The sequence below is a fragment of the Protopterus annectens genome, chromosome 2.part0, assembly GCF_019279795.1.
Source record: "Protopterus annectens isolate FY-2018-M chromosome 2.part0, PAN1.0, whole genome shotgun sequence".
Taxonomy (NCBI): Eukaryota; Metazoa; Chordata; order Ceratodontiformes; family Protopteridae; genus Protopterus; species Protopterus annectens.
In genome coordinates, this window is record NC_056728.1 from 1460203211 (window position 1) to 1460216153 (window position 12943).

Here is a 12943-nt window from a genome sequence, read left to right on the forward strand (position 1 = left end):
GCTTGGCATTGTGCCCATTACTAGCGCACGGGCAGAAGCTCTCAAAGACAGAGAAAACGGATTACAAATGCTTTGGACTTCCACACTAAACACATTTAAGGTGTGTATCCTGGGAGGGCAATTTGTGCCCACAGGAGATCCACTTTTTAAAGCCCCTATCCTTCCTACAACAACACACACATGCATACGCACACAACAGATACAGTAGTAAAACTGCAAAACCTAAAGGGGAAAAGGATGGGAAGGGAAAAGAGAAAAAAAAAATCTAACCTACCTAGCCTTATGAACTTCTTCAAAACTACCTAAACCTAACAGAAAAAAGCTAAACACTATCCTAAGGGATAGGGAAGGAAGATCTCACCTATCCTACTCTAACTTCTTTCTTTGACAAAATCAAATTAGCCAAGCAGAGCCAAAGACCGAGCTGCAGATATGAATGGCAGAAAACCAGATCTAGGGAGTTGAGGGAGGAGCAGGAAATTATGGGTAAGTGAGGCAGAGCCAAAAAGGAGTAAAGGCTTTTGAATCGGCCAGTCTTGGAATTGAGTCAGATCCAAAGTCCCACAGGTTGAATCAAGAAGGAGCAGACAACATCAGATTGTTAATTAAGACAAATTTAGTTAATCTTTGTACTATGTGAAAAGACAGATGCAAAATACCAAAGCTTCTGCTGTTTTCTAAATCTCTGCTGGCGTAAAAATTTCACTAATGTGTCACCTTTCTTTAAATTAAATTAGCTATGGTAAATGTTTTTTTTTATATCATTTTTATCCCTAAGCCTGTCAACTATTAAGCCTCTAGCTTCCCAGCGATAAGAATATTTTCCATTTATGAGCTTAACCTTCACCACTAGTGGTGACCTGAGCACTCACATCACATTGCAAGGGCCAGCTATGCTCCCACAGACCATGCCTGCACTTTCCACAATATGTGCCAATACGGGCTATCATCACTGGACTGAACGGGCTCTCACATGGAATCCTCACTCAGCTCCTACTACATGACAAGCCTTCACTCTCCAGCAGGGTCCTTTCAATGTAACCTAGCACAAACCAGGTGAAAACCACAGTCCTTTCCTCCAGTATGGCCACACCTATCCTACCTGACTATACTGTCAAACTAATGATAGAAAACAGCAAGGTTAACGGAGAGTACAAATCCACTGTACGAAGTTGTTGTGTCCTTAACGCACTTTTTATTTGGTAAACAAAAGACGTTTTCGCTGCAAACTCAGTTGTAGCTTCCTCAGAGAATGTTAAAAGCAATGTGAAGTTAATTTTTTAAAAACAAAAAAGAGCGCCAAAACTTGAAGCGCTTAAGTTTTCTAAAAGGTATAGTACATAAAAAATTATCTAGTACAAATAGATTAAGATGTGTATTCCCATTTAAGTACAAAAGGTATAAAATTCCAAACTTTAAAGTCCAAAGTGTTATAACAAATAAACAAGTGACAGCATTATATAAGCATTACATCCTAAATTAGGACTTTTTGAATTGTTTTTGTTTTTTAAAATAGTAGTTTTCTATAGTAACAAGTTCCGTGTTACGGAACAGACAAGTTGGTTCCGCTAATCAAAAGGAGTTAAGAAATGCTCATCAGCTTGTGTTGTACCAATATGTTAAGCTGAAACTTGAGTCTACAAAAATAAACTAAAAAGAGAGCAAAAATTAGAATATGAATGGCAGAAAACCAGATCTAGGGAGTTGAGGGAGGAGCAGGAAATTATGGGTAAGTGAGGCAGAGCCAAAAAGGAGTAAAGGCTTTTGAATCGGCCAGTCTTGGAATTGAGTCAGATCCAAAGTCCCACAGGTTGAATCAAGAAGGAGCAGACAACATCAGATTGTTAATTAAGACAAATTTTGTTAATCTTTGTACTATGTGAAAAGACAGATGCAAAATATCAAAGCTTCTGCTGTTTTCTAAATCTCTGCTGGCGTAAAAATTTCACTAATGTGTCACCTTTCTTTAAATTAAATTAGCTATGGTAAATGTTTTTTTTTATATCATTTTTATCCCTAAGCCTGTCAACTATTAAGCCTCTAGCTTCCCAGCGATAAGAATATTTTCCATTTATGAGCTTAACCTTCACCACTAGTGGTGACCTGAGCACTCACATCACATTGCAAGGGCCAGCTATGCTCCCACAGACCATGCCTGCACTTTCCACAATATGTGCCAATACGGGCTATCATCACTGGACTGAACGGGCTCTCACATGGAATCCTCACTCAGCTCCTACTACATGACAAGCCTTCACTCTCCAGCAGGGTCCTTTCAATGTAACCTAGCACAAACCAGGTGAAAACCACAGTCCTTTCCTCCAGTATGGCCACACCTATCCTACCTGACTATACTGTCAAACTACCGAGCCTCTAGTCAAACATATGTAGCCTGGGCTGTAGTCAAGGCTTTGTATTTCTATGCCACTGCTGCAAAACCAGAGTAGCTGTTTAAATAATATACACATACTTTGACTTTTACAACCACATACATACCTAAGAATTTAATTACCGTGAACATAATTAAAAAGACTCACCAAAAAGCATAAAATCCTGGTAACTGGAGAGTCGTTTATCGTTTTAGTGCTGGTCCTGTCTTCCGGTGGTTGGTTGTGTATCGTTTGGATTACATAATTAAAAAGACAAATGTACTGTTCTGTATGCGTATTTATTGTTTAGTTTTGTATTATGTGTACAAAATAGACAAACGCAAATTTAATTCAGTTGAAAAATAAGTTTTAAAGATAAACGTCTCTGCTAAAATCAGTTCTTTCTTCCTGGTCTGTATCATAAGATAGGAAAGAACAAGACAGGGCTACCACTACCAAAAGCAGAAATGTCAAAAAAAAATAAATAAATAAAAGGAAGAAAAAGTCCACTTGTATAATATCCAAATGGTCAACTTTGTACAAAACTTCGAGTAAGGACAGATGAGCTTCATCCATTTTGTGTTTTCACACTAATGTCCGCATTCCTGAACTCAGTGGCAGAATTCCTAACATATATACAATTTAAATGTGTTAACTGAATCAATTCAGTTCCACAGATCTGTTTTTAGTACTGAAAATCAAAAGCAATCAGAGTGCATTTAATAAGATCATAGAATTATGTAAATTCTTTACCACTCCACCACTCACTGCCTTTGTAGCTATGTATACTTCTGTGGCCACTTATTTGAAGAGCCAGTAAAGATACTATTTTGGTACATTGTCTTCTTGTACCTGCTTTGTTCAAGTTTTTGCAGTATAATATACTCAGAAAATAATACAGTACTTATATTTACCATGGTATCCTTCTTGTCAGCATGTGGCTCCTAGTGGAGTGATAATAAAATAAATGAAATCACAGTGTATGATCATAGCACTTTATAGGTCAGCAGATTATTCATGGCTAAGTAAAAGGATGGGATCCTGAAGGGTCTTGGTTCCCCTGTCAGGTAATGTAAAATACAAAATAATAATAATAATAATAATAAATACATGAATATACATCACAACTGTTGTAGTGCAATGATCAGGTAAACAAGTATTAAAAATGAACAGAAACAACTGTGTGGCCAGGACAAATTTAAGGAACACTTAGGTCACAAAGATTAAGACAAACTTAACCGTAGCAGCTTTTTCAAACTGAAAGTAGTTTTGACTGGACGTTGAATACTAAATCTCTTTTAAAGTAAAGAACCTGAGAAAGGTTATCCTTTTTTACACTTGTTGGCATAAGTAGCATAATAAAAACAATCTTGACTTATACTGTAGACAACAGGGAACATACCCAAAATACTCATTTATAGAAAACTGTATATCTTTAGATGTGCTTTTCCTCCAACCTCTTATTTGCTGTCTTATTAAATAAAAGTTAAAAAGGTTAAATATAGGTATGCCATTTGGGGGAACACAATTACAATCTGGATAAAATATTATAATGCCATAATTAAATTTATGAACAGATTAATGGTTTTAAAATTCTTTTGCCAGAATTATCGTATAAAGCTGTATTAATGCCCAGATATACTTTATTTTTAGATTGTGCTCCTCATAATATGGGGTCTGCCATACTGCAAAGTTTCTGTTATGGAGATTAAACAGAATGCTGAGTTAGAAATTTTTAACCTGACTTTCACAGCAAGTGGTTTCCATTGCATGTTATATTACCTCTTAACAGGAGGTGGCTGCTACTTACACTTCCAGATACCTTCTTAGGAAAAAAGCTTACTTATTTCACTTTCTTTTCATGCTTAATATGTCCATTCTTTCGGTACTTGCCATTTGGAATACCATTGTGACAATGTCCGTTCACTTTGCTAAAAGAAGGAGTAGACCACAGACCACGAATAATTCTTATGAACCAAGTCATAAAATAATATAATATAAATAATGCAAGTACTACAACCCCAGTGATGTCTAGTAAGAAGTACTGATAAAAGGGAATGCTGTAAACAGAGGCACGAAGATGATTTGCTCCATTATGACGGAGAATATAGTTAATCCAGTAGACAGTTCGACTAATGGGATGTCCTGGCTGATCTTTATGAATTTCAGACAACTGTTGGGCTCGCTGTCGATAACTTCAAAAAACAAACAAACAAAAAAACAGAATTAATCATTTAACTGTGTTGCAAAACACACTCTGCAGTTTAATTGTCAATCATAACACAAAATAAGAAGTTATGTACCTACCATAACGTTCCATGTTAGTTGTCTTCTTCTCGCCTTCTTTCTTGCTGGTTGGGATCGGAGCCGATCCTCGGCTCCGACTGGGCCATCTTCTAAAGCTCGAGAACTATTTACTGGCTCGAGGCCTCCCCATATCCCACAATGCCTGGCGCTAGATCCCCAGATCTTGTTTGGTAAACCTAACTACAGACAAATATAAGGACACCTGTCCTAACAGCATATGTTTAGCTACAGAGCTAAAAGGTTGAGGGAACAAACCAGATAAGACCCAGCCAGCTAAAAGGAACTCAGAGGGCAACTCTTCTCGGTCTATTAGGATAGGGGGACGGAGGGTGGGACGCAAGAAAGAAGGTGAGAAGAAGACAACTAACATGGAACGTTATGGTAGGTACATAACTTCTTAATGTTAAGTTGTCTATCTCGCCTTCATTCTTGCTGGTTAGGACAGCGTCCCTAGTTTCTCAGTCCTGGGTGGCTCATTGGAACAGACTCTTCAGCACAGTGGAACCAAAATCAGCTCTGCTCCTAGAGGCCACATCCAACTTATAATGATAAATAAATGTATGGGGAGTGGCCCATGTAGCTGCTGCACAAATGGCTTCCACTGGTAATCTTGCCTGAAAAGCTACAGAAGTAGCTAAAGCCCTAGTAGAGTGGCCTTTTGGTTTAGCATGGAGCTGTTTGTTCCTCAATTGATAAATCAAAGTAATAATAGAAGTCAACCATCTAGACAGAGTTACTTTAGACACTGGTAGACCTTGTTTACCTTCAGCATAGTACAGAAAGAGCTGATCTGATTTTCTAATTTGTTTAGTCCTATGCAAGTAGAAACGTAATTGTCTATGAACATCCAACTGATGTAATTTATGTTCAGCTTTGTTGGAATAATTTGGGAAGAAGACCGGAAGATCAATGGACTGATTCAGATTACTCTCAGAAGGTACCTTAGGAAGGAAGGAGGGATTAGTCCTTAGCGAAACTCTGTCATTATGAAAAGCTAAATAAGGAGGGCAAACACAAAGGGCCTAGAGTTCGGAAACTCTTCTGGCTGAGGTAATTGCCACAAGAAAGAGGGTTTTCCAGGAAAGAAACTTTAAGGAACATGAAGCTGCGGGTTCAAAGGGGGGGGGGGGGGGCAATATTAAGGAAGTTAAGATCAAATTAAGATCCTATGGAGGCGGGGGATCTCTTACTGGGGGCCTGAGCGAAGTAGTCCCTTTGAGAAAAGCTTTGCAAAGCTTATGGGACATGATACTAGTGTCAGATAGGCCTGTATGAAAATTTGAAATTGTGGACCGGGGCTGAAAAGGGATCTATGTTTTTAGACTCTGCCCATCAAGAGAAACGTTTCCACTTACTAGCATAAGTTTTTCTGGTGGTAGATTTGTGCGAAGATAAGATGATTTCATGCACCGATTGGTTAATGTCCGCAAGCCTGGCTAAGGTTTGAAGTGGAGTAACCAAGCAGTGAGGTTGAGAGACTGCAGGGATTGGTGCAGCCCGCCCGACTGATGAATCAGGAGGTCTGGTACTGGGTCCAGGGTTGCTCCAGGAGATGATGATGCAGGAACGGAAACCAAATTTGTCGAGGCTAGTAGGGGGGCAATGAGGATCATCTTGCATCCCAGCACGGTAGCTTTCTGTATTAGTTTGGGAATCAGGGGAAATGGAGGGAATGCATAAAGAAATCCCTGAGGCCAATCGTAGATTACAGCGTCTCTGGGAGGGTACCCGGGAAGAGGGAGGAGAGAAAAGAAACTGTCACACTTGCTGTTGAAGGGGGTGATGAAAAGGTCGCAGCAAGGCTGACCCCATTTGCGGAAGATTTGGTCTGCCACTGTCTGATTGAGAGATCACTCGTGAGGCATGAGAATTGCTCTGCTCACCCTGTCCGCTATAACGTTGGACTTCCCAGGGATGTGCGTTGCTATCAGAAACCACTGGGAAGAGATCACCCATTGCCAGAGTCTGAGTGCTTCTCGACATAGGAGGTAGGACTTGGTTCCGCCCAGCTTGTTGATGTACCACACTACTGACATATTGTCTGTCTGAATTGCAATGGTCCCGGTGGGAAGAGAGTTCTGAAGAGTTTGCAACGCTAAAAGCACAGCTCTCATCTCCAAGACATTGATATGCAGATGATACTCGTGGGGTTGTCATGTGCCTTGGACTGTTCTGTCCTGAAAGTGCCTCCCCCACCCGATCAGGGAGGCATCCGTGGTCACCGTGGCTACTGGAGGAGGAAGAACAAATGGTCTGCCCTGGGGTACTGACGGGGAAACCATCCACCAAGCAAGCTGGTCTTTGCATGTCTGTGTAATCATAATCATGTGAGACATTGGAAGTTGTAGAAATGACAATTGGGTGAAAAGCAACCACTGAAGAATCCTCATATGAAAACGAGCCAGGGGGACAAGTATGATCACTGCTGCCATGAGGCCCAATGTCTTTAGGACGAATCTGGCCTGAATTTTCTTGCATCCTAATAACACCTGTAGATGTCGGCGAACATCTAATACTGTGTGTAACGGAAGTCTCACTGACATGTCTTTTGTACTTAAGCTTGCGCCTATAAAGGTTATAGACTGACAAGGCGACAAAGCGGACTTTTCAAAATTTATTGTGATACCTAGCTTGGAGCAAGTTTGGATGGTGTAGTTCCTGGCTCGTAGCAGCTGATGTCTGGTGGTAGCAGTAAGGAGCCAGTCATCTAGATAGGGAAACACCTAGAATCCTTGCCGTCTCAGGTGAGAGGTAACTACTACCATACATTTGGTGAACACCCTGGGGGCTGTGGTGAGACCAAAGGGCAGAGCTCGGAACTTATAATGACTGGCTCTCAGCCGGAAGCGGAGGAATCTTCTGGAGTGCCTGTCCATTTTGATGTGGTAGTACACATCCTGAAGATCTAATTGTCCTGACCCAGAAAGTGTAAAATGGACTGAAGCGTGACCATCTGGAACTTCGTTCTTTGTACAGACTTGTTTAGTCTGCTGAGATCCAAAATGGGTCTCCAGTCCCCTGTCTTTTTTGGTACCAAAAAGAACCTTGAGTAAATTCCGGATCCTTGCTGGTCTGCTGGGACTCATTGGATGGCTCTTTTTTGTAGCAGTTTTGAGATCTCTTGGACTGCTTGTTCCCTTAGACTGGGTGGAACATCTGGAAGGGATTTGTTTGACCTTAAGGGGGGTATGAACGAAGGGAATTCTGTAACCTCAGGATATGATAGATTGTACCCATCTGTCTTGAGTTATGTCTTGCCAGGCTTTTGGGTACAATGATAATCTTCCCCCGACTGCCTCCGAAGGCGGGAAGCTGGGCAGCCCCTCAGGGATGCTGGAAGGGCTTGTCAGAGAAGGAATCTCTGCTGCCCTGATTTTGCGGGCCCCCTCTGCCTCGAGGGTGGCGTCTATTGTTGTTCCCTCCTCTGCCCCTGGAGGGAAACTCAGCACGTGTGTCAGGCACGGCTCCCTGGGGTTTCCGGAACCACATTTCGACACTTTTCTGACCTTTGGGGTATGGTCTAGAAGGAGAGGAAAAACAGACTCCCACAGCAGAGAGAGTCTTGCCTTCCTGCTCACACCTGGTAAGGATATCCTTCACCTGTGGTCCAAAAAGAGCAGAACCATCAAAAGGGGTATTGGTGAAAGACGCCTTAAAGGGGTCCGCAAAGTTACATAACCGCATCCAAGCGTGCCTTCTCAAGGCCACACCTGTGCCTGCAGCTCTACTCGCCCCATTGGCCGCATAAGAAATGAGCCACATGGAGGAGTTGACTATCGAATTATGAGTCGCCAGCTGGGAGGTAATCTTATCCTGGGCCCCCGCAGCTGATGGATCTTGAAGGGTATCTCCTAGCTCATTAAGTAGATCCCTTTGAAGGCGTGTAAAATGGCACAAATAGTTCAGCGACCGCATGGAAAAGGTTGCTGAGGAAAACATCCGCTTCCCGTATCTGTCCATCATCCTAGACTCCTTATTAGGGGGATGGACAGACGAAGAAGTCTCAGCCAATTCCTTTTTCGTGGCCGTTGCTACCACCATAGCATCAACAGGGACACCCTTTGTCAAAAATTGTTTGTCTTGTGGTGCTGTGATGAATTTTGTGGGCCTTCGGGGAGTTGGTTCCACTGTGTCTGGGGCTGACCACACCTTTCGAGCCACCACTGCCATCAGTGGATCGAAAGGTGGAGACACCCAGGAGGTGAAGGGGCGAGAACCAAACGCGTCCAGATATACTGACTCATCCTCAGAAGGGTTAAGGGTAGTCCAGTTCCCCCTCTGCCTAAGCATATCAAGGATGTCTGAGAAGGAAACATCTTCAGAGGGGGACCTCTGAGACCCTTCCGAATCCTCTAAGTGACAGACTCAGGGGAGTCAACATGCTTCCTCTTACATTTCCTCTTTCGAGGGGGCTCCTCTGAATGATCAGGGGAGGCCTTGGAAGAGGAGGACGCGCCCACTGGGGCGACCTGGAGCACTTGTTCTCCTCGCTTGGGGTCTGGAGGAGGGGCAGAGGCAGACGCAGGCACCATGAGGGGAGGAGCCGAAGAGGCTGATCGTGGGGCTGACTGAGGGGCCAGCACACTCCTCATGACCTTGAAGGCACCCCTTCCCGGCAGAGAAGAAGGCTTAGGCTCCGAAGAGACCGGAACCCTCCCCGGCACCGAGAGGGATTGCTCCGAGGCCGATGTAGGAGCCGAGCTCACCTGCACCGAAGCTCCGAGAGGGAGAACGGGGTCGAACAAGGGTCCGATGCCACTCTCCCCCTCAGAAACCGACGAGGGAGTCTCAGTGCCCAGATCCCTCCAAGGACGGCGCCATGGAAGTGATCGGAGCCGAAGGAACCGAAAGGGTAGGTATCGGCGCTGACAGTTCCACGATCTGAACCCCAACCAGCTCTGGCTCCGAACTCAAGGGGTGAGTTGAAGGAGGAACTACTGTAGAGACGGGCAGAGCCGAACCCTGATGAGGGGGGCTGGATAGCATTTTAGCCAGGGCCTGCGATTTCAGAAGTCTGCTCACCACTCTGTCCAAGTCATAGTCAGACAGTCTCGAAGACCGAGAAGAGTGAGATCGGTGATTTCGCTCCGACTGTAACAGAGGCGACCCCGGAGTTGAGTGAATCGACTCTAGGGATGGGGACCTGGAACGCTTTCGGCTCCCTGAAGGTTCCGACACCAGGATCGGAGCCGACTGAGAGGCAGGTACTTCGGTTCCAGCCGGAACCGAAGTCGAAGCATACGCCACACCCGATGACGGCTCCGAGCTGGGAGCCGATGGCTTCGATGGCTTGGAGGGTTTCCCTGGCTGAGTCTTAGCAGGTGACCCTTCAGGTTTTAGTAATCCTCTAAGGATTAACTTATTCCTATGCTCCTGCAGGACTCTTGGACTAAACGCGTGACACACCAAACAAGAGTCCTGCAGGTGTAGGGCGCCCAAGCAGTAGACACAAGAAGTGTGGCCATCTGTCAGAGACATTTTCTGACAGCATGAGTCACACTTCTTGAATCCCGATACCTTAGTATCTTTGGACATCCTGTAAAAGAAAAAAATCACAGGGACAAAAGGCCAACAGTACAACAGTAGGTAACAAGTATAAAGAACCGTACACATAAAAAAACAGTTACCACACCTTAACAACACACACACACACACACTATAACTATAATATATATATATATATATATATATATATATATATATATATATATATATATATATATATATATATATACACATACATATATATATATATATATATATATATATATATATATATATATATATATATATATATATATATATATATATATATATATATATATATATATATATATATATATATATACATATATACATATATACTAGAAAAAAGTAAAGTACTACAACTATTTCTACCTGAAAACACTACAAAAGGTATTTTAGAGAACAAGGGTTAGCCTCTAACTAAAATGGCTACCCTGAAGAGAGGAAAAAGAGGGGGGAGGGGACTCTCTAACAGTAAAAACGAGTTTTCTAAGGGGATGGGATAGATCTAAAACTACACAGAGACAAAAAGTACTAAACTACTATAATAAGAACTAACTATTTATATGAAAAATGTTTATATAAAACCTATCAAAAGACAAAAATACGACCTGAGCCAGCAAAAGCAACCTCGTAGCAGAAGCGGCAAATGAGATCTGGGGATCTAGCGCCAGGCATTGTGGGATATGGGGAGGCCTCGAGCCAGTAAATAGCTCTCGAGCTTTAGAAGATGGCCGAGTCGGAGCCAAGGATCAGCTCCGAACCCAACCAGCAAGAATGAAGGCAAGATAGACAACTTAACATCAAGCTGTTTCATCTTCCAGTAAATTTCTGAGCAACTGTACGTGGAAGCAAATAAGGCTTTTGGCTGGCTGGCTAAGAAAGCCAATATAAATACATATATACATATTAGTGGCACTCTGCAAAAACACTCTGGGATACAATTAAAAATTTCCCCAGTGTACAAACACCACATCTGATATTACCTACATGCATGGTTCTAACCATAACATTCTGTGAAAATATTAAGTGAACCTCACACAGACACTTCTCAGATGTAAACCTGCAAGATACTGCAAAAACAAACAAAGAATCTTGCCATACATTTGGAATGACTCAAAACGTCACCACTTAACAACTTACTACATTTATGACAACGGAAAACAGAACTTTAAGCCATGTATATGGAGAAGTGCTTAGAAAAGCAGTCATATGAATAATCAACATATTAAGAGATCTGTGAGAAGCTCATGCAGTAGGTGTAACAATCAGGAATTATACCTTTCATCATTACCGTACTCCCAGCAAATTCCACTGTGTCTTTTTTAGTTTGTAAGTCCATCCTCCCATGCCAGCTCTCCTACTAACTGGATGTATCACAGAAGCCCCCTTTACTTTCTGTATAATTCCTTTCACAGTAGTATACAGATAAATAAGTACTCAGGCTGCTAAAACAGAAGACCAAGACAACAGTACTGATGACAGATGGAAGAAGGGAAAGTAATATTTGCTGCAGAAGACAATCTAGAAGATACAGCAAATTACTTTATCATTCTTGTCTTTGCAGTTCAGCCATCCTGGGTGGGGGGTGGGGGGGCAGTCATTTGACTCAAGAGTATTCAGCAATGGATTCACTTATTGTTGTGGTAGGTACATCATACAACTCATTAATAATATGTATCATCTTGGCTTGACAGTTTCATGGTAATTTCTAGAAGAATAACAAGCTATGAATCTGAGGGCTGGGTGCATGTCCCAGTCATCAATATCACAGCTACGACAAAACTGCATCTTGTCTTGGAAGTAAGGTCTAACTTAAAGTAGACTCCCTCTTATCCGGTCTCGCTGCGACCGGACCTTAGGCTGGATAAACAAATGGATGGTTAATCAGAAAATGCATACAAAATAGCATTTCTAGATTATAAATCAACTAGAATAACAGGATTTGTGTTAGTATGTATTTTTCTAATGAATTGTTGTTGTTTGTCTTTTGGCTTTTTCCCGGAAAGGGGTCGCCACAGCGGAACTCCGGTCTGCTAATGATTGGCAGTAGATTTTTACGAAATGCCGAGGTGCCAGCTCGACGCCCAACCTTTAACAAAGGCACGCCCATTTTATGCACACATGTCTTTCGAACGCTACTAAAACTCAAATGTCCGTCATTATTTAGCCCAGAGGAGGAAGAAGTCTTGTACTTCTCTGTTGTCTTCTGTTAGGGCTATGGCAGAAATTTGATGGCCAGTTAAAGAGGAGGCCGGTTAAGGAAAGGCCGGATAAAAGGGAGTCTACTGTATAATATTTTGTGAAGGGGTGGACTAAAGACAGTTACTACTTCTAAAATTAGTGCTGCTGAGACTTTTACACAGTACAGGTATATGGTCCTCTGGTTTACCTTTACATGTTTGAAAGTCAAATGGTCGTAAATGCACATCTGTGTACCAGATATGCGAACTCCGTAATGCCGAATTCCTGAAATGTCGTAAAATAATCCAGTTTTGACATTTCCAAACGCACCACCGCTGAAACAAATGCTACCATGGGTCAAAAAGGGGGTGACATTTCATAATTCGGCGCTTCGGTTTTCGCGATTTTTGAATTTTGTGGTTTACAGTTCGCTGCAGTGGGTTCGAAGATATGACCATTGAACATGTAAAGGTAAACTGGTCCTCTAAGTGAATATTCTCTGAAGGATTCATAAATAAGTCTACTTAAAAATCAGAAAAGTTGTATTTTCAACCAGC

General features: G+C 42.3%; 1 protein-coding gene across 1 annotated transcript in view; it reads right to left on the reverse strand.

Annotated features, from left to right (window-relative positions):
• Nucleotides 1-2649: 2649 nt before the first annotated feature.
• Nucleotides 2650-12943, reverse strand: part of UGT8 (UDP glycosyltransferase 8) — a 1281033-nt gene continuing 1270739 nt past the window's right edge. The window contains exon 6 of the mRNA XM_044061664.1: nt 2650-4564. Coding sequence (XP_043917599.1) covers nt 4213-4564 — 352 coding nt within the window. The 3' untranslated portion in view covers nt 2650-4212. The remainder of the gene's footprint in view (nt 4565-12943) is intronic.